Below are 18,869 nucleotides of genomic sequence, written 5' to 3'. Positions count from 1 at the left end.
TGACTGGGGTCATCCTCTGGGTTAAGTCTAAACTTGCGTGGTAAGAGCTGTGTCATTTTGGCAGCCAAGCAGTATACTACTACTGTTTTCCCCGTTAAACGTCGAAGAGTTTACTTTGAGCCAGCCAGAGACTCGACTCATACTCCCTGGAAGGTGTCCATTGACACTGCATGCTTCCCTTCCAGGGAAAACACCAATTGGGTGTCGTCTGCATAGTTGACCAGATCTATCCCATAAGATTTGTGTTATATCTAAGGTTTTTACCTTACATCTTCCCTGTTTCTCTGCCTCTGCTGTTCAGCCAATGTGAGTGGAATGTTAGTGTGAGTGTGATGTCATTGGAGTGTTTGGTATGCTGAGAGTGGACTGTCAGTTGGATCCTGGGCTGAGCAGCAGAGAGGATGCTCCTGGTGGGGTATTGATTACTTATATACTGGAAAACCTATCTAACCATCTAAGAAGAATAAACTTATCATCTATAACCTATCCAAGTCTTCTGGAATTCCTTACCAGGATGTAACATAAATTTGGCGACGAGGTGGATCCAAACTACGTGTGAGGACATTCTTTGAGCTTCTGAAGGATATTCAACAAGCTTTTTAAAGGTACTTTTATTCATGACTTTACTCAAAACGAACCTACTTAAGGATTTTACGCCCTCCCGCCCCACCAGTGTCCATATTTCACCGGACAGCCCATGGACAAGGCGTACATTTCCTTTTACCTTCTTCCTGCCTAAATCCTACTGCCTGCTTCAAACAGGACATAAGTTTCCTGCTACCTGCTACTTTCTGCCTGATCTCTACTACCTGATTTTGCTACCTGCTTCTGACAGGGCCTTTGTTACCTACTACCATGTTTCTTGCTGCATTGATACCCTACTGCCTTTGAAGTGTGGACCTGGCAGCATTTACACATTTTTGCCACTATGTCTAAGAATATGTCTAACCCTCTTTCAGAGAAATCAATTGATCCGAATTACAGAGATCTACTGCTTCTTCACGCAAGTATTATAATGCGGTGTACATTAACTGTTGAATCTTGCAACATACTCCTATTTACAAGTGGGCATCGTTTACATCGTGTACTTAAGCAGTTGTCCTTTTTGACATTTAATGCCGAGTTTGCTGTGAATATAATTAATTTTTACTCACAAGAATACTGCTTTAATTCTGATTTGGGACCGGCTGAGAGGTTGGACCGTTTGGAGCTCGAGCAGTCTTTTCTAACGGAATCCATATTCAAGTCCTCCACACGCGACCGAATCTTCTTCGCGTGGAGCCTTCTTCCCTTGTCATTGTTGCTAAGCAGTTCTCAATCTGCTTTGAGACGCTGGCCAGCTGCAACGTGCCGTGAGCCTTCCAGTGCGGCGTCATCGGCGTGCCGCCATCTTGCGGTTAGACTCATTAAGTTGCTTTTAAGCATTTAAAATATCTCGCCGGATTGAACTTACTTCAGCTTCATCCTAACAATGATTTTCTAACATTGATGTCAAGCAGCACCTGGACTTTGCTGACATTTTCCCAGCTTTGCTCTCCTTTGCACCTCCGTGGTACGCTTCAGTTACAATGCCCCGTCATTCTCGTCGGACAATCCAGAGAAACTGAATTTCAAGGCGTCCAGCAAATTTTTGGAGCTGTCACTTTGCCTTACATTCTATTTGCCGAATCAATTGGATTTACTTAGACATGACATACTTCAAGGCGTTGTGTCACTCTTCTTCATTTTACCTTACAGCGTTTAATACCAGTGTTCTGAATAGGGTAATCTTCAATTCAAGGTACTGTTTTCTTATAACTACAAGTTCTCCAAGCCCAGCCTGTTTTCCTTACGGACCACGGTGACTACTTTATTTATTTTAATTCATTGTTTTAAACTTTACTCCAACTTTAATATGACCCTTATTCCAACTTTACAATTTTATTTCTAAAATGATACCTTACAATAATTCCTTAATGTACTGCCATTTTGCCTATTCTAAGATTATTTTAGTTTTTGGCTCCCACTTTTTACCGTAGCTTACTATTATGCATTTTTGTTTTCTATATTAATAATGTATTTTGCTTGGCATTCAAGTTTTCTACATTACTAATCTGTATTTTGATGTGGTCCGTTTCTACTTTTTCCTTGATTCTGTACATGATTTTCACTTACAGTGCCTTTATTATATTGTGCACAGGTTTTGTTTGTGGTCTAACTTGAGATGTGATTGGTTTATTTTGATGGGTAGTTCAGTTCACGCAGATCGCAGTTTTCCTGGAACAATGTTTTCTTGTACCTCTGATGTTTTCATGATGATATTTACAATGCATTTTCCATTTAGTGCGCAGGTTTCTTACATGATCTAACTTGAGGCGTAACTGAATTTCCTTGCAAAAGTAGTTCAGTTTACCCAGATCGTATTTTCCTGCAGTTTCATTTGTGGTCTAACTTGAAGCGTGACTGAACTTCTTTACTGTGTAGTTCAGTTTACCCAGATCGCATTTTCCTGGAGCATTTTGTTCCTCTGATTCCTGACATGAGTACTTAATATTTACTATTTAATTAATAATTTTGTACGCAGATTTACTTATGTGGTCTAATTGAGGTGTTACTGAATTTTCTTTGCTGTCTAATTCAGTTTCCCAGATCGCACTTTCCCTGCAATTTTCACTTGTGGTCTAAATTGAGGTGTGACTGTACTCTTATCTACGGTGTGGTATAGTTTACACAGATCGCAGACTTTTTCTACATGTCTTCCTTTTTATTTGATGTGTTAGGTGTACGTCACCTGTTTTCTTTACTTTCATTTCTTTCTTTCTTTATTTCTTCCTGTTGATGTGTTCAGTGGTTCCATACCTCTCACTAGCCTGGCCAGTTGGTGTAGTTGTGGTGGTCACACTCGTGCATTACCTCTTGTTCATCTTTGTGGTATTATTACTTCTTGCTTATGTAATTTTTCTCAGTTTCCTTATCTGTTTTGACTATTGTTTCCTTCCTTTTGAAACGTCTTACTTCAATTTTCTCTACTAAGGAAGGAGATGTGTGTGTGTCTTATTTGTCATACTTTTATCACTTTGCATTTTATTACATGTTTTTCCTTCATTACTTATTATTACATCACATTTCACCTTGCTTATTTTAATATGTTTTTATACTTGTGTGTTTACAATCTTTCTACTGCAACATTTTATTGATTATATTGTGATGTTATTGCAATGTTGCTATTTACATTTGCTTTCTCTTTGTTCATTTTGTAAAGAGGGAAGGTGTGTTATATCTAAGGTTTTTACCTTACATCTTCCCTGTTTCTCTGCCTCTGCTGTTCAGCCAATGTGAGTGGAATGTTAGTGTGAGTGTGATGTCATTGGAGTGTTTGGTATGCTGAGAGTGGACTGTCAGTTGGATCCTGGGCTGAGCAGCAGAGAGGATGCTCCTGGTGGGGTATTGATTACTTATATACTGGAAAACCTATCTAACCATCTAAGAAGAATAAACTTATCATCTATAACCTATCCAAGTCTTCTGGAATTCCTTACCAGGATGTAACAATTTTATAAAAGGGATCAAGGGGCGTAGGTATATATTGAAGAGAATGGGGCTTATTGCCGAACCCTGTGGCACTCCATGACACACTGGAGACTTGGATGAAGCGAACAGTGTCATTGTTACAACCTGTTGTCTTTCTGATAAATACGATTGCAGCCATTTCAGGGCACGACCTTTCACACCCAGTCTCTCCAACCTTCCTATCAGCACTGCATGGCTTACCGTGTCGAATGCGGCCGACATATCCAGCAACACTAACTCAGATGAGTTACCATTGTCGGCTTGCATTCGCAGATTGTCCAATACAGTTATCAGAGCTGTTTCCGTCCCATGGCCTGTTCGTAAGCCAAACTGATCCCTATCCAGTAGTTGATTATCTTCAAGGTAGCTCGATAGAGACTTGCTAACAGCTTTTTCCAGAATTTTTATAGGATAAGGCAGGAGGGATATAGGCCTGAAGTTAGCTGGATTCGTTGGATCCAGAGAGGGCTTCTTGAGCAGGGGAGTGACCACTGCCTGCTTCCATGCCTCTGGGACCACGCCTTCCTCCAAGGATTGACAGCTAATCCATTGCATCCAAGGGAGTACTTCTGGCCCATACTCCTTCCAGATCTTATGGGGAGCGGATCTAGGGGAGACCCAGAGGAATCACTTTAAGCGAGACTGTCGCTGATTTGTCATATGTTAGCTTGTCTAAAGTCAGACTGTGCCATAGTTTTTGATGCTAGTGCATGAGTTCTGGGCTACTTTTTTTCTTGCTAGAACAAGAACTTCTCTGTTGAAGTTTGCACAGACGTGCTCTTGGAGGCCCTGAAATACTGCCCCTAGGACGTCGTTGACTGGATAACTTAATATTCTTTACTTGCATCTAGCAATTCTCATCAGAATTATTGAAGGTCCTGTCTTGATCACCATATGTGTATAGTCACCATTTATAGAGCCACACACCACCACCACTTCCCTGTGTGGTATGAAAATATAATCTTAAGCCTCTATATTGACTGTATCTATTTTTGTAAATATTTCTATCAGTGTGACACGTTCCCCTGCAATTCTTCAGTCTTGCTGTGCTATTTGTCTGCCGTCAGCTCTTTGCCTTGAGTTCAATATTGCCATATTTGACCTCCAGTTTTCATGAGTAGGTTTAGAATTTCAGATTTAGTATGATGTATTTTAAATCTGACAGTTTCTTTGACTATTAACAATTCTTTCAGTTGAATGGGAGGGATCTACGGGGCTCTTTCTGCATAGTACTACATTACCTGCAAGCAGACCGATTTTATGGTATCCTCCTAATAGTTTCCCATTATAATTTGCCTGTGATTAATTTTCATAGGAAATTGTTGCTAAAGAATCTGTTTGCGGGGTAAAAGAGACCCTACCTTGTTTCTCTCTAGATCGTATGCTGCAGACATACTGCCAATAAGAAAAATGTTAGTTTTGGGATTTGAGAAATTTGCTTTAATCCAACTTCTGTATTCTGAGCCCACTCCAATTCTTTATTTTCAGCACTCTTTCCAAGACACACCAGTGGAAGCTGTTGAAAGCTTTCTTCACATGTAGCACCAATAGTACCATGGGAATCATTTTACGCAATACTTTCTGTGTTATCATAAGTCTTTATGATGTTATCATGGGTCGGACAGAATGGGAAAAAACCTGATTGGTCACATTCAGTCAGCCAGGAGAGTGACATGTCTAGCCTATTTTCGAGCATTCTGGCCTAGATCTTAGTGTCTGTTTATATGAGTTCGATGAACCAGTATAATATGCACTTATTGGGGGGTCCTTATCAGGTTAATGTTTTAAGGGTAATACCCACCTTCGAGTTCATGGGCTAAGTCCAAACCCCCTTCCCAAACCACCACCACTGATACCCCCACCACCCAACACGGCACCAGTTTTGTTGTAAATTAGTTCTAAAGTTTTACCAGGTGCTATGATTGATCATTTGTAAATATTTGTTAAAAAAAGAAAAGAATAGGAATATTAACTGTATACCCATCTGCATGCACCTTGTGCCTTATTTGCATTCAGTTCTTTAACTGAATTGTTAATTTCCTCTATTGCAATAGTGCAGTTGAATTCTTTCTGTTGGGTTACTGATGATGATGGCCGGGATGTATGTTACTAAAACTGTATACTTTTTTTCTCTTGCCTGATATCCTTTTCTAAGAAACTTTTGATAAAATACCCCAAAAAGGTTTAGTTTCCCTTGCTCGTCTTTCCTAGACTTCCATGCATGTTGGATTTTATAATTCTTTAAACCTTCTCTTGGAAGTGTTAGCGTTTTGCATACAGGTATGCTTAACGCACAGCAATGGAAGTTCACCTCAATTTGTTACTTATCTGGCCTTCAATCTTGTTAATTCCCCTTAGAAGGTTCCTTGTGGTATGCTTTTTATTCTGTGATTCCAAATCTGATAAGTTTGCTTGTAGCCTCTTTTTCACTATTTTGTTCTCCTGCAGGTTATACAGTAGTGAATGTCCCCCTTAAGCGAACCTTGAGTGTATCTCAATTTGGGGATCTTTTTTGTATCTCTCTCATTGTTAAATTAAGTAGTTTTAATGTCTTTCTGGTTTCTGTTTTTTGTGTGTGATCCGTTGGTAGTTTGTCTTTAAGGCTCCGTCTGAATGTGCGTGCACTACCCTACTTTAACGCCTTACATTATGCCCATGTCAGCTTGATCAGATAGTGCAAGCCTTCTCAATCTCCCTTAAGGAAAGTGCCAAAATATTTCTCAGAAACCCTTTCGGAAGGCTATGGAGCAAGCATGAAACAGCGAGGGTGCATTAGCAACATTTGAGTACCAGACATCTCAATATGTCACCTACTATGCCCGGATAGGCACGCATCGCAACGCACCATAAGCGCAAGGCTGTTTAGGCCTCGATGGACTGGAGTTTATTTGTTATGTTAATGTGAATAACGAATGTCAGGCAAAGTTTGAAAAAAAATTCATGATTGTTGTATACCTTGCAAGAAAACCAATAAAAAAAGTTTATGAAAAAAATGGAGCAAGCATGAACTACTGGGCCCAACCATGGGGGTTGAGGCATTTTACTCCTGATGTCTTGGGGCCCGACTAACTAGGAATCCTGAGTACCTGGCCAAGTTCACCTTCAGTAGTTGACTCTGCGGTAGTGTGCGCCGAGCAGTCCAAGGCTTCTTGGGGGTGGAGTTTGGGGAGGAGTAGATAGATGCTGAGTGTGAACACAGGCTCACAATTCAAAATACATGTAATAGCAGCAATAAATGATGTCCAGTCAAATACGGCATACACAAATAATACAAATACTGTCCCTTGAGGTCAGTACTCCATTGTTGTGGTTATTTCCCATTCACAATAGGAGACATTTAGGTTAGGTCCGACTAACAGTTTGAGTCTCAGGAATTCCACTCCAACTCTTCCATAGTCAAGAGGTCCAGCTCCTAAAGTGTGATGAACAAGTCCCCTGGTCCCTTTGGCCCTACGATCGGCCTTACCTGCTTCAATAGGGGTTGCACTACAGGAGTTCCTGGTAGTGTTTCAAACTCTGATGTCATGGAGGGCTGCTGCAGCCAGTGAGCAGCATGGGGCTTTGCAGAGGCGAGAGCTGCTCGTCTTCAGCTCTTCCCCTGATGAGACAGTTAATTCCTCTGATCCTTCTCAGAGACAGGGGGATGAGTGCTCTGCTTCGATACTTCAATGAGGGCCTCTTTTCAGTAACCTCTCTCTGAATCAAAGAGCACCATTTAAAGTATACTGAAGAGCCTGGCTCTTCCTTCCTCCAGTAGGTGTTTCACCCTGCTCTCAGGGATGCAGCAATCTACAAATCTGTCTGGAGGGAGTCCTCTACCTCCTCGTGCTCCTCTAGTCATTCCTGGGTCTCTTAAAATGGAACCCAGAGTCTCCTGTGTATTGTGCCACTCACAGGTTGACATGCACCCAGCACACCCATGCAACCACACGCCCTTCACAGCACAGCTTCATACTAACTTGAAGTATGCAAAGGGTGAGTAAAGAACACAGCAGCCGAGGTTTACATAAGTGGGCATATAGGCCTCACTCCAGTGACGCACGTTAAAAGGCCTGTTAACTCCTAATGATCACTAAACGGTAATGCTGCCACCACCACCACCACCACGCTCGTGCTGCTTAACTCTTGCTAAAGGCGGCAGCCTTTTTGCCATTATGAGGATAGCGCTTTTGGCACCCCTCATGGTCCAACAAGACTGCGACCTGTGAGACTAGCCTATGTCATGGCACACATGCATGATCTGTTTTTACCCAACACAACAAAAATCAGCACCAAGGATCCATATATCTTTGCAACTGTTGCACTCAGGGCAAGGTTACAGGTCTGTCACAGTGTGAGGGACTTTTCTGTCCAAACCTAATTGATTCTTGCGTATGTCCTGGAAACCTCTAAATAAAGAAGTTTAATTGTTCTAATTTGTATTCAGCCTTTACGTATCCTCTTGTACCGGTTCTCATACTACTGCTCTGAGATGTCTGCTTGCCTTTGCTGCATCAGTTCTGTCTAAGATGAATTCTCTCCATAAGCCCACTCCCACTCAGGGAAGCCAGGGAATGTATCGAAAAAATAAAGTTTATCAAGATCTGGTCTGCTTTGTTTTGGGTGCTTATCCGTTTTTAAAATGTTATGTCCGAGGCATGTGGGCTGCTGAATTCATATCTGTGCATAGATCGCCGCCTAGTGTTGGGTCCGGATGATTGCACTTTGTTGTCCTGGAAGAGTCTTCGAAGTATCACGAGGTAGGTGACTCCTCCCCGGACTACAGTGCGCATGGGCATCCTTTCCATGCTCAGATTGTTTTTTTCCGCCATTGGGTTCGGAATCAAACTCCTATACTCCAACTCGGAATCGAAACAAAACTTTTCTAAAGGCCCAAAGGCCTTCCACTCCGACGGTATTGTTCCGTTCGGTACTTCTCTACTCTATACAACCTTCCATCTCGAATCGGTCATCGACGCGGGCCGTTGGGCCTTTTCGACGCCATGTGAGCCGACCGTCGATGGAAAGAAGCCCCTTCAAAAGGTGCCCACAATGCAACTCAAAGTTCCCCCATACTGACAGACACTCAGTATGCAACAAGTGCCTTTCCCCAGACCATAGGGAAGAAACCTGCCCGGCCTGCGCCCAGTTCCGATCGAAAAAAACTATACGGATCCGAAGGGCCGCTAGGCAAGAAATGCAGCGACAGGCACCGGAACCCGACAACATCTTCGATGATGACCAGGATCTACCGGACACACAAGACTCTGACCTAGAGATCGTCACAGTCGAGGACTACTCCGACTCCGACGACGAACTACCGTCGGGCCAAATCGTGAGTACACTGCCCCAGACACCAATTGACCCCTCGCCAAAGGCTCCGGTCGAGGCATCGCCAACAGGCCTTAGCCAAGATCAAAAAAGACTTTCGACAGCCCCGCCTTCCGGCTCGGCTCCGAAAACAAAACCGAAACCCCAGGGCCCAGTACCATCGCCCCGAAGAAGGTTCCAGAGCCAAAGAAGGTTACCAACCCAAAGGGCGTCGATTCAAAAAAGGCCGCACAGGCAAAGACTGTCGAGCCAAAAAAGACTGTCGACCCCGCAAAGGCCGCTCAGCCAAAAACCGTCGACCCCAGAAAATCGGTCGACCCGAACAAGGGCACGCAACCAAAGGGCGTCGAACCGAGGAAGGTTGCCGACCCGACCAAGCCTGCGGTTCCAAAAACCGTCAACCCGGCATCCGGTGCCGTACCGAAGCCATCGAAGCCGGATAAACCTGTCGACCCAAAAGTAACAGCTCCGAAGACACCGGTCGATCCGAAAAAGACCGTCGATCCGGTGAAAGACTCGCACCCAAAAAAGCCTACGGAGCACAAACAACGTGTCAACCCGAAAGTTCCCGTCGACCCGAAACAACGAGTCGAGCCCAAATTAGGGCCCGAGACGAAAAAATCGAGCAAAAAGGTCGTCGACAAACCTGCCTCTGTCGACCCGAAAAGGCCCAAGCCTAAGCCCAGGACTGTAGAGGAAGAACTATTCCACCCACATCCATCCGAGGACCAAGCAAAGATTTACATTAACCCAGACACTGGTAAAGTTACCAACCTGCATAGGAAAAAGAGACCTTTGGACTTTGCACCTGATTCACCTATCCCACTGAAGAAAAAGGACTTTGGCACTTCTCCCACTAGACCGTCACTCCCTTTTCAAGCTATCATGCCCTCCACACCACTTGCACCTACCTCTCCTTCTAACCACGATGACAATGAGGGAGACACAGGGTATGAACCTCAGCCCCTATATGACTTTCCTCAAGATCCAGATCAAGAGGAACCCTGGGAGGAGCCAACAGACCCTTATGACACACATCCTATCCCTGATGTGCCCACTTACCCTACGAAACCATCACCCACTGATGACGCAGTAGTATTTAACCAACTCATAGACAGGGCAGCACAGTTCCACAACGTGGACATGCACAGTGACCCTGTAGAAGAGGACTTCCTCTTTGACACCTTCACTACTGCAGAGAAGAGTGTCAAAACACTTCCAATGCTAAAAGGCGTTCTAAAACATGCACCTGACATATTCAAGGACACAGCCAGGGCACGGGTAATCGATCCCAGAATAGAAAAAAGTATAGACCGGCTCCTACAGGCCCCACCTATATCAAGGGTCAGCTGCCGCTAGACTCCCTAGTGGTTGCTAACGCACGAAAAAGAGCCAACTCCCAGACTACAGGGGAAGCACCTCCCCCTGATTAGGAGTCCAAAATCCTAGAGGCTTCGGGCAAAAGGGTAGCAGCACAGGCATCCAATTCTTGGAGAATCGCTAACACACAGGCACTACTGGCTGGTTACGATAGAGCACATTACGATGAGCTCGAAAGCCTTATGCAACATTTGCCCGAGCCATTTAAAGCACAAGCAAATGATCTCATCCAGGAGGGAAAGTTCATCTTCAACGCCTCCATTAAATGTACACTGGACGCTGCAGACACCGCAGCTAGGTCCATTAATACTAGTGTCCTCCTCCGCAGACATGCATGGTTGAGGGTTTCCAGCTTCAAAAATGAAGTCCAGTCCACCATTCTAAACCAACCAGTTAACCCAGACTTTATATTTGGTCCTGCGGTAGACACCATCTTGGACAAAATGAAAAAGGACACAGAAACAGCAAAATCCATGGGGGCACTGCAATTTCTGCAACATAGGGGCTCCTTTCGGCGCTCCTCATACAGAGCAAATACACGAGGAAATGCCTCACAAACATCTACCTCCTACAAGAGTAACACACAAGGTTCCTTCACAAAGAACACTAACAGGGGTGGTTACAGAGGTAACAATCCTAAGGGAAGGGGGCGGGGAGGCAATAACACCAGAGCCTCCGCCTCCACAAAACAGTGACTTCACTACGCTGCCTCCGGAACACTTAACACCAGTCGGAGACAGACTACAACAGTTCCTACTTGTCTGGCACACTATCACCACAGACAGGTGGGTGAGAGAAATTATCCGGTCTGGTTATTGCCTAGAACTGACTTCTACGCCACCAAACATACCACCCAGACATCGTCCTATGTCCATAGAACACATCACCCTACTTCAACAGGAGGTCAAAAGCATGCTGGAGAAGGGGGCCATAGAGCCAGTCCCTTTCCACCAGCAAGGGACAGGAGTATACTCCCTATACTTCCTTATTCCCAAGAAGGACGGTTTCCTCAGACCAATACTGGACCTCAGACCCCTAAATCAATACATACTGTCAGAGCACTTCCATATGATCACACTACAACAAGTGCTCCCGTTGCTACAACAAGGAGACTTCCTAGCAACACTGGATCTCAAGGATGCGTACTTCCACATACCCATCCATCAGCCCACAGAAAATACCTCAGGTTCACAATAGAAGGGCAACACTACCAATTCAAGGTTTTGCCCTTCGGGGTTACCACGGCTCCAAGAGTCTTTACGAAATGCTTAGCCAAAGTAGCAGCGCATCTCAGAAGGCAACACGTCCATGTGTACCCTTATCTGGACGATTGGCTAATACAAGCAAAGTCGTACCACGAGTGTGCAACACACACGTCCCAAACTATCCAGTTGCTGCACAGCCTAGGCTTTTCAGTCAACTACACAAAATCGCATCTGCAACCTTCCCACGTACAGCAATACCTGGGAGCCACTATAAATACCTCAGTGGCAAAGGCATATCCAAACACAACAAGGATAGTCAGCATGCAGACACTCATTCGCAAATTCCAGCAAGAACACTCCCTGCCAGCTCAAGTCTTCATGCAGCTCCTAGGCATGATGGCCTCCTGCATATTCATTGTCCCCCATGCCAGACTTCACATGCGCCCATTACAGGAATGCCTAGCAAGGCAATGGAACCAGGCTCGTGGACAACTAAAAGACCTCGTGTTGGTGGACAGTCGCACTCACAACTCTCTGCAGTGGTGGAACCCACAAAACCTTTCCAAAGGGTGACTGTTCCAAGAGCCAGTTCCACAACTAGTACTAACAGCGGACGCATCACTGACAGGCTGGGGAGCCCATCTCCTCCAATACACGGTACAAGGGCTCTGGACAACCAAACAGAAAAAATGGCATATCAACCAACTAGAGTTGCCAGCGATATTCCTAGCCCTAAAAGCCTTTAAAAAATACGTGTACGACAAGACGGTGTTGATCCAGACGGACAACATGACCAAAATGTACTATAGCCTAAAACAGGGGGTGACGCACTCTCAATAGCTGTCCCAGCTGGCGCAGAGCATATGGAAGTGGGCGATCCCAAAGAACATCTTTCTCCTAGCAGAACACCTTCCAGGGAAGGACAATCAGATTGCCGACCTGCTCAGCAGGCACAGCCAACAAATACACGAATGGGAGATTCACCCCCAGGTTCTCCAGCCATTCTTCGAGGAATGGGGTCACCCAAAGGTAGACCTGTTTGCCACAAAAGAAAACTCCAAATGCCAGTACTTTGCCGCCAGGTTCCCACATCCGCAGTCACTGGGCAATGCGATATGGATGAACTGGTCAGGCAGATTTGCGTACGCTTTTCCCCCAGCACCGCTGATTCCGCTGGTGGCACGCAAACTGCGGCAACACTCGCTCACCCTAATCCTAGTTGCTCCCACATGGGCGAGACAACCATGGTACATAACATTCCTAGAACTTTCAGTAGTTCCTCATCAAAGACTGTGCCTAGCACCCCATCTTTTGACTCCCAACCATGGAGAAATAAGACACCCAGATCACATTCAGATGAAACTAGCGATCTGGCTCCTGAGGTCCTAGAGTTCGGATACCTTAACTTTCCCCCAGACTGCATGAACATCATTCGGGAGGCAAGTAAACCTACCACGTGCGCGTGCTATGCAGCCAAATGGAAAAGATTTGTTATTTACTGCAACAATAACCAAATCAACCCATTAGACGCTTCCATACAAAACATTATATGCTACCTGTTGCATTTACAAAGGTGTAACTTAGCATACTCTTCCATACGACTACACCTCGCTGCTATAGCAGCTTACCTTCCGAACAGGCAACACTTTTCACTCTTCAGGGTACCAGCTATTAAAGCATTTATGGAGGGCTTGAAAAGAGTGATCCCTCCAAGACACCCTCCTTCCCCAGTCTGGAATCTAAATATAGTGCTTACCAGACTCATGGGACCCCCTTTCGAACCTCTACACTCATGCGAATTGCAATTCCTAACGTGGAAAGTCGCATTCTTAGTTGCCATCACCTCACTCAGAAGAGTGAGCGAATTGCAAGCACTGACAATCGAAGAGCCATTCATGCAGGTACATGCTAACAGGGTAGTTCTTCGAACAAACCCTAAATTCATGCCTAAAATCGTATCCAACTTCCATATTAATCAAGCAATTGAACTGCCAGTATTCTTTCAGAATCCACAATCAGTAGCTGAGAGAGCCCTGCACACGCTAGACGTCCGGAGAGCTCTACTATGCTATGTGGACAGAACTAAATCATTTAGGAAGACAAAACAACTGTTTGTTGCTTTTGCACCACAACACAAGGGAAGTCCTATTTCAAAGTCAGGAATAGCCAGATGGATAGTTAAGTGCGTTCAAATATGTTATCTAAAAGCTAAACGCACTTTAACAGTCCCCCCTAGAGAACACTCTACACGGAAAATGGGGGCATCCATGGCTTTCCTAGGAAATATTCCCCTCGAAGACATCTGTAAGGCAGCCACATGGTCCACCATACACACTTTCACTAAACACTACTGTGTAGACGTGCAAGCAAAACAGCAAGCTGCTGTAGGCCAGGCTGTTCTCAAAACTCTTTTCCAAACTGCTGCAGCTGGCACAGGTGGCCACTGCTAGAGGAGATACTGCTATTCAGTCTATGCACAGATATGAATTCAGCAGCCCACATGCCTCGAACGGAATATGCTACTTACCAGTATGCATCTGTTCTTGGCATGTAGGGCTGCTGACATTCATATCGCCCGCCCTCCTCCCCGGCGCCTATCGCAGCTGCAGCATTATCTCTAGCATGGACATGTCCTACTTTCCTATCTCCACCTCTGCCACAATGGCGAAAAACAATCTGAGCATGGAAAGGATGCCCATGCGCACTGTAGTCCAGGGGAGGAGTCACCTACCTCGTGATACTTCGAAGACTCTTCCAGGACAACAAAGTGCAATCATCCGGACCCAACACTAGGCGGCGATCTATGCACAGATATGAATGCCAGCAGCCCTACATGCCAAGAACAGATGCATACTGGTAAGTAACATATTCCTCTTATATCCGTCAGCGCCGGTTTGGCCAGAAAGCAGCAACTATTCATCTCCCATTTTTCTCTCATTTAATTTCTGTGTATGAAATATTCTTGCCACTTCAACCACTTGGAATGATGCTGTGGTGCAGATCTGTTTGATGCGAATATGCCTCGTTATCCCGCAGTCTTTTTGCCCGCAGGGAATCACAACGCAGTTGTTACAACAACCGCGTTGTGATTCCGCATACCATTACCCCGCAATCATAACAACAACTTGCGGAGGGGGGACGCTGGATGTTGGAATAGTATAATTTACTATTCCAACTTCAGTCGGTGCGGACAGTAGGGAAGGAGTTGGATTTTAAATCCAACACCATGCCCCCCCTCCCCCCCGCAAGTTGTTGTTCCGACTTGCCTAGTAATGGTATGCGGATTCACAACACGGTCATTGTAACAACCACGTTGTGATTCCCTGCGGGCAAAAAGTTTTGTGGTAAACGTTGTTTACCGTTTGATGCAACTTATGTAACTAGATGAACAGCTCCTTTTGAGTGAGATGTCTCCTGGATGGATATATATGAGTTGAGATACTTGATGTGGTGCGTAATATATGCACGCCGCCGTGCCTCCCTTCCACTTTGCTACTGTAACAGTAGCCTAATGTGCGACCTTTTTAAAATGGCATTTGTATCTTGAGTATAATCCTTGGTTTTATATCAGCTTGAATATAAATCTTGCTATTCCTTCTACATTATTTATTTGTTAATGAAAAGATAAAAGCTTACAAGAACGTTTTGCATGTCTCTTTATTGCATGTGACTTAATTTCTCATTTGTTATAAATTAGCACACCAAGAGATTCCCATCTGCCAACTACTAAAACTACATAACCCACTGAAGTTAAATTCCGGATTGGAAATTGGTTTTATGTATTTAACAGTATCTACCCTCTTTTTTGGGTACCTGAGCTACAATGGGCTAATATGCATTTATGTGACTTCACCCACCTCTAACAGCCACACTATGGATCTGGTTCAGAATGGTAGCTTACTCTTTTGAATATGTTTACTACTTTTTAGTATTCACAGGCTCCTATTGTAAATATACTAAATTGTATAAGTTACAAGTCTCCACCCCCTGTGTATAGAAATCGCTTACTCTTGTATGGGTAAGTGATGTCCCTTCCAAAATCCCTCTTAATCCTCCTGCTTGAAGAGCAGAATGTAAATATATAATAGCAACATGCTAAAAAGGTTTCCCTAATGCCAGTGTTAGAATGTGCCAGTCTTGTCAAAGCTATACATATAAACCGTGTCACAAAATCTTATTGACTAGTACAACAAAAATTTGAATTGAATTGAATTTAACATTATTTGTGGAATTGATGGATTGTAGGTGAAGCGAGGAGTGCTTTGCTTATAGATTCTTAAAGAAAAGTCTGCTTCATTGAGAGATTGTGAACAAGTTAAATGGTTATTATTTGTTTTCTCCGCAGAAAAAAATACCAATGATGCAATCTCCTACCCAATCATCACTTACAAGTAAGCCTGATGAAGACAGAAGTAAAACTCATGCACTTAAAGATGGAATTGGCATGGGTGGTTCTGCAATGTCAGTAATATCGACAGGTGAGTAAATATTGATATATTTATGCTTAGCCTTCTGATTGGTTTAGCCTGAAGTTTGTCATTTGAGATGTTGCAAATGAGAAATTTCTTAGTTGTGCACAACACTCCTCAAATTATTACGACGTTTACCGCATTAAGCTGCTGAATGAGGTAAAGTGCACTGCAAATTAAATCTTTTGGAGCCTGGTGAAGCAGATTGATCAGATAACATCCCAAAAGTCCTTCCATGTTTTTTTTTTTTTTAAGTGATCTTAAAGTCATCTCCCTGTAAGAAACCCTTCTCCACTCTTGGATTTCCGTGTAGTTCTTTTACAATTATTGGGCACTGGATTTGAACCCATGCACAGATCTCAAGCCAGTACCTTTAATCCTTGGTGTTTTTTGTTTTCTTGGATCGATTTTATCTTGTACGAGGATAAGAAAAATACTCAAAACAATTGGCTTTCCCTCACAATTTATTCTTTGTTTTTAGAATGTTGGTTTAAGGTACTCACTCCTATAAATCAGTCAATTTGTTTTCAATCCGTATTCATTCATCCTTTCTCCTCCAAGGGGTCTTATTATCATAATCTAGATGTTGGAAGGCCACTCTGGTACTGTCCTAATACTCAAGGGACATGTTCTTAGGACGAGCCTGCCTAAATAGTTCATAGTGAGGTGGGAAGAGTCATGTATGACCATTTTGTTTCCAAAACACCTGTAGATATCTTCGGGGTAGAACGAGACCATAGGTCCCCTGAATAATGTAGCAACTGTTCCATGCTTGAGCTGTGTTCCCATCAATTACATTTGTGAGGGAGCACCTGATGATCAGTCAGTACTTTTGCTGGCTCAAAAGGGTACCCCAAATTTTAGACATCACAAATTTTACCTAAATCTAATTTCCCACGTTTACTGGATCAGAGACTGTGTTGAATCTAAATTTCCTGAAGCAATGTGTCTCCACACTAAGGCACCTCCTGAAAACACAAAATCGATTAACAAAACAATTTATTAATCAATTGAGCCAATTCAATAATTGAGCTTTAGATCAATGAAAAGTTAAGATTTTATTACAGAATTAATAAATAAACGATACAGAGTCGATGCCATGAAGGCTCTCAAATGTAAAGGTATACAGAGTATGTAAAATATGAAAATATTTTTAAGTGTCAGTGGGCAGCAAAACCAGGAAAGAATAGGAAAGCCGTGCTCACCATCCCAAAATTGACGGTTAAATGCACAATTCTTGCTTAGGAAATAAGAGTCTGTACAGATTCATCCTGGAGTGAGCAAATGTAGCATTTCTTCAGCAAATGAAAGTACATGAAAAATAAGCGTCATATTACCTTAATGCCTAAGCAATGACCCACTACCTGAATAAATATTTAGCACCTTCTATGCTGATATCATTCTTAGATGCTTGAACAGAACAAGATGCATTAATAATATTTTATGTAAATGAATAGATGGCAGTGAACAAGCAGAAGACATGGCAACATGATGCAAGTTACAGACAAAGGATTTGAGCTCCAGCAGAGACCCCCAGTCACTCCATTCTTTCCAAGGACGTTATCCTGTTAGTCAGAACACCGCACCAGGCCCGTGCGCCACCCCTTCCTCCAGTAGTGCCAGCACTCCACCGACTTGGGGTGTTCAGCCAGTCCAGGACCTCTTGTAAGGACTCATAAAAGTGTACGCGGCCATCATATTGCGTGCGCAATTTGGCAGGAAACAGCAAGCTATTTTTGATATTACGTTCACTGATTCCTTTTCACCGCCAGGAAGTTATTACGTGAGTTCTGAACTTTGAGTGTAATGGGGTAAATGAATATTAGGTTTTCTTCTTATCTGGGAAGGTGTGCGTGCACGTGTTGAAGGATAGCATTGCAGTCGCGATAGTTGAACAGACGAGCTATTATGGGGGGGTAGCATCATATGCACCCGTTCCACTGTGAAGGAGTTACAGAATCTGGAGCCTGAGGGTTTTCGTGATCCAGTCCTCCAGGAAGAGTTCCGCAGAGGAGCCATCTGCATGCTCCAGGAAACCCACCAGTTGTATATTATTTCGTTTTGATCGCCCTTCACTGTCTTCCAGTCATTCCTCCACATGTGTGGCACTACATTTCAGACCTCAACTGTGGCTTTCAGTGATTTAATCCCGCGGTTCGAAGCATCCACATCGTACTCCACAGTTGTGGTGCGGTCCACGATCTATTGAAGGTCTAGTGGCAGATGGTTGATCTTGATAGCCATTGTGTCTAGTTTCCCTTCTAATGCAACCTGAGAGCCCTGTATCGCTGCTAGGAGCCTTGCCGTGATAGGCCCCTTCACCGGTGCATCAGCAGGTCTTTCCTGGTCATGGTCCGAGTACATTGTCTCCGGCCTCGACACTGTGTATTGATCTGTTTTATTTGTCTCCGCCCCCTTATCCTTCCCCATGACTGCTGATGGTCAGTAAGGTCTCTCCTTTGTATATGGTGCCAATTTGCGACAGTACAAGTTGGACCTCCCTCATGCACACTATCTGCTCTATCCCTCAGGAGTCTCTTGATGATTAGTCTCCAGGGCATACAACACAGGTCACATCCAAAGGGTTGGGCTTATGGTGTCCACCATGTAGAATCAGTCTCAGCACTCCCCTAGACATGTGTTGTGGTCGCGGGGCCTTTTCCCGGACTCCAGCCAGCTCAGGGGGCTGAATACCACACCCCTGTGCACAGTTGTACAGCATCCCAGCACACCACCACTAGGGTCCCCCTGCAGGTAGCTTTAGTGTCCCAAGATATTATGGCAGCTCACTGCTTTCGTCCTTTTAAGCAAGTAAGGAGCTCAGATGTACAGGATATGCTGGAAATGTTGCTCACTGGGACCAGGGACCAGCCTCCTGTTGTTGACTCCGACCCCTCCCCCCCAATATGCAGTGAAGGAATTTGGTGCAAACTGTCCATTTCCACCTGTTCGACCC

The 18,869-nt window shown here is 44.2% G+C and overlaps 1 protein-coding gene across 1 annotated transcript in view; it reads left to right on the top strand.

Annotated features, from left to right (window-relative positions):
• SCML2 (Scm polycomb group protein like 2) overlaps nucleotides 1–18,869 on the top strand; it is a 747,375-nt gene that overhangs the window by 392,675 nt on the left and 335,831 nt on the right. The window contains exon 10 of the mRNA XM_078658111.1: nucleotides 15,790–15,922. Coding sequence (XP_078514237.1) covers nucleotides 15,790–15,922 — 133 coding nt within the window. The remainder of the gene's footprint in view (nucleotides 1–15,789; nucleotides 15,923–18,869) is intronic.

Source organism: Lissotriton helveticus, chromosome 8 (genome assembly GCF_964261635.1).
Source record: "Lissotriton helveticus chromosome 8, aLisHel1.1, whole genome shotgun sequence".
Lineage (NCBI taxonomy): Eukaryota > Metazoa > Chordata > Amphibia > Caudata > Salamandridae > Lissotriton > Lissotriton helveticus.
This window is presented reverse-complemented; position numbering and strand designations above follow the sequence as displayed.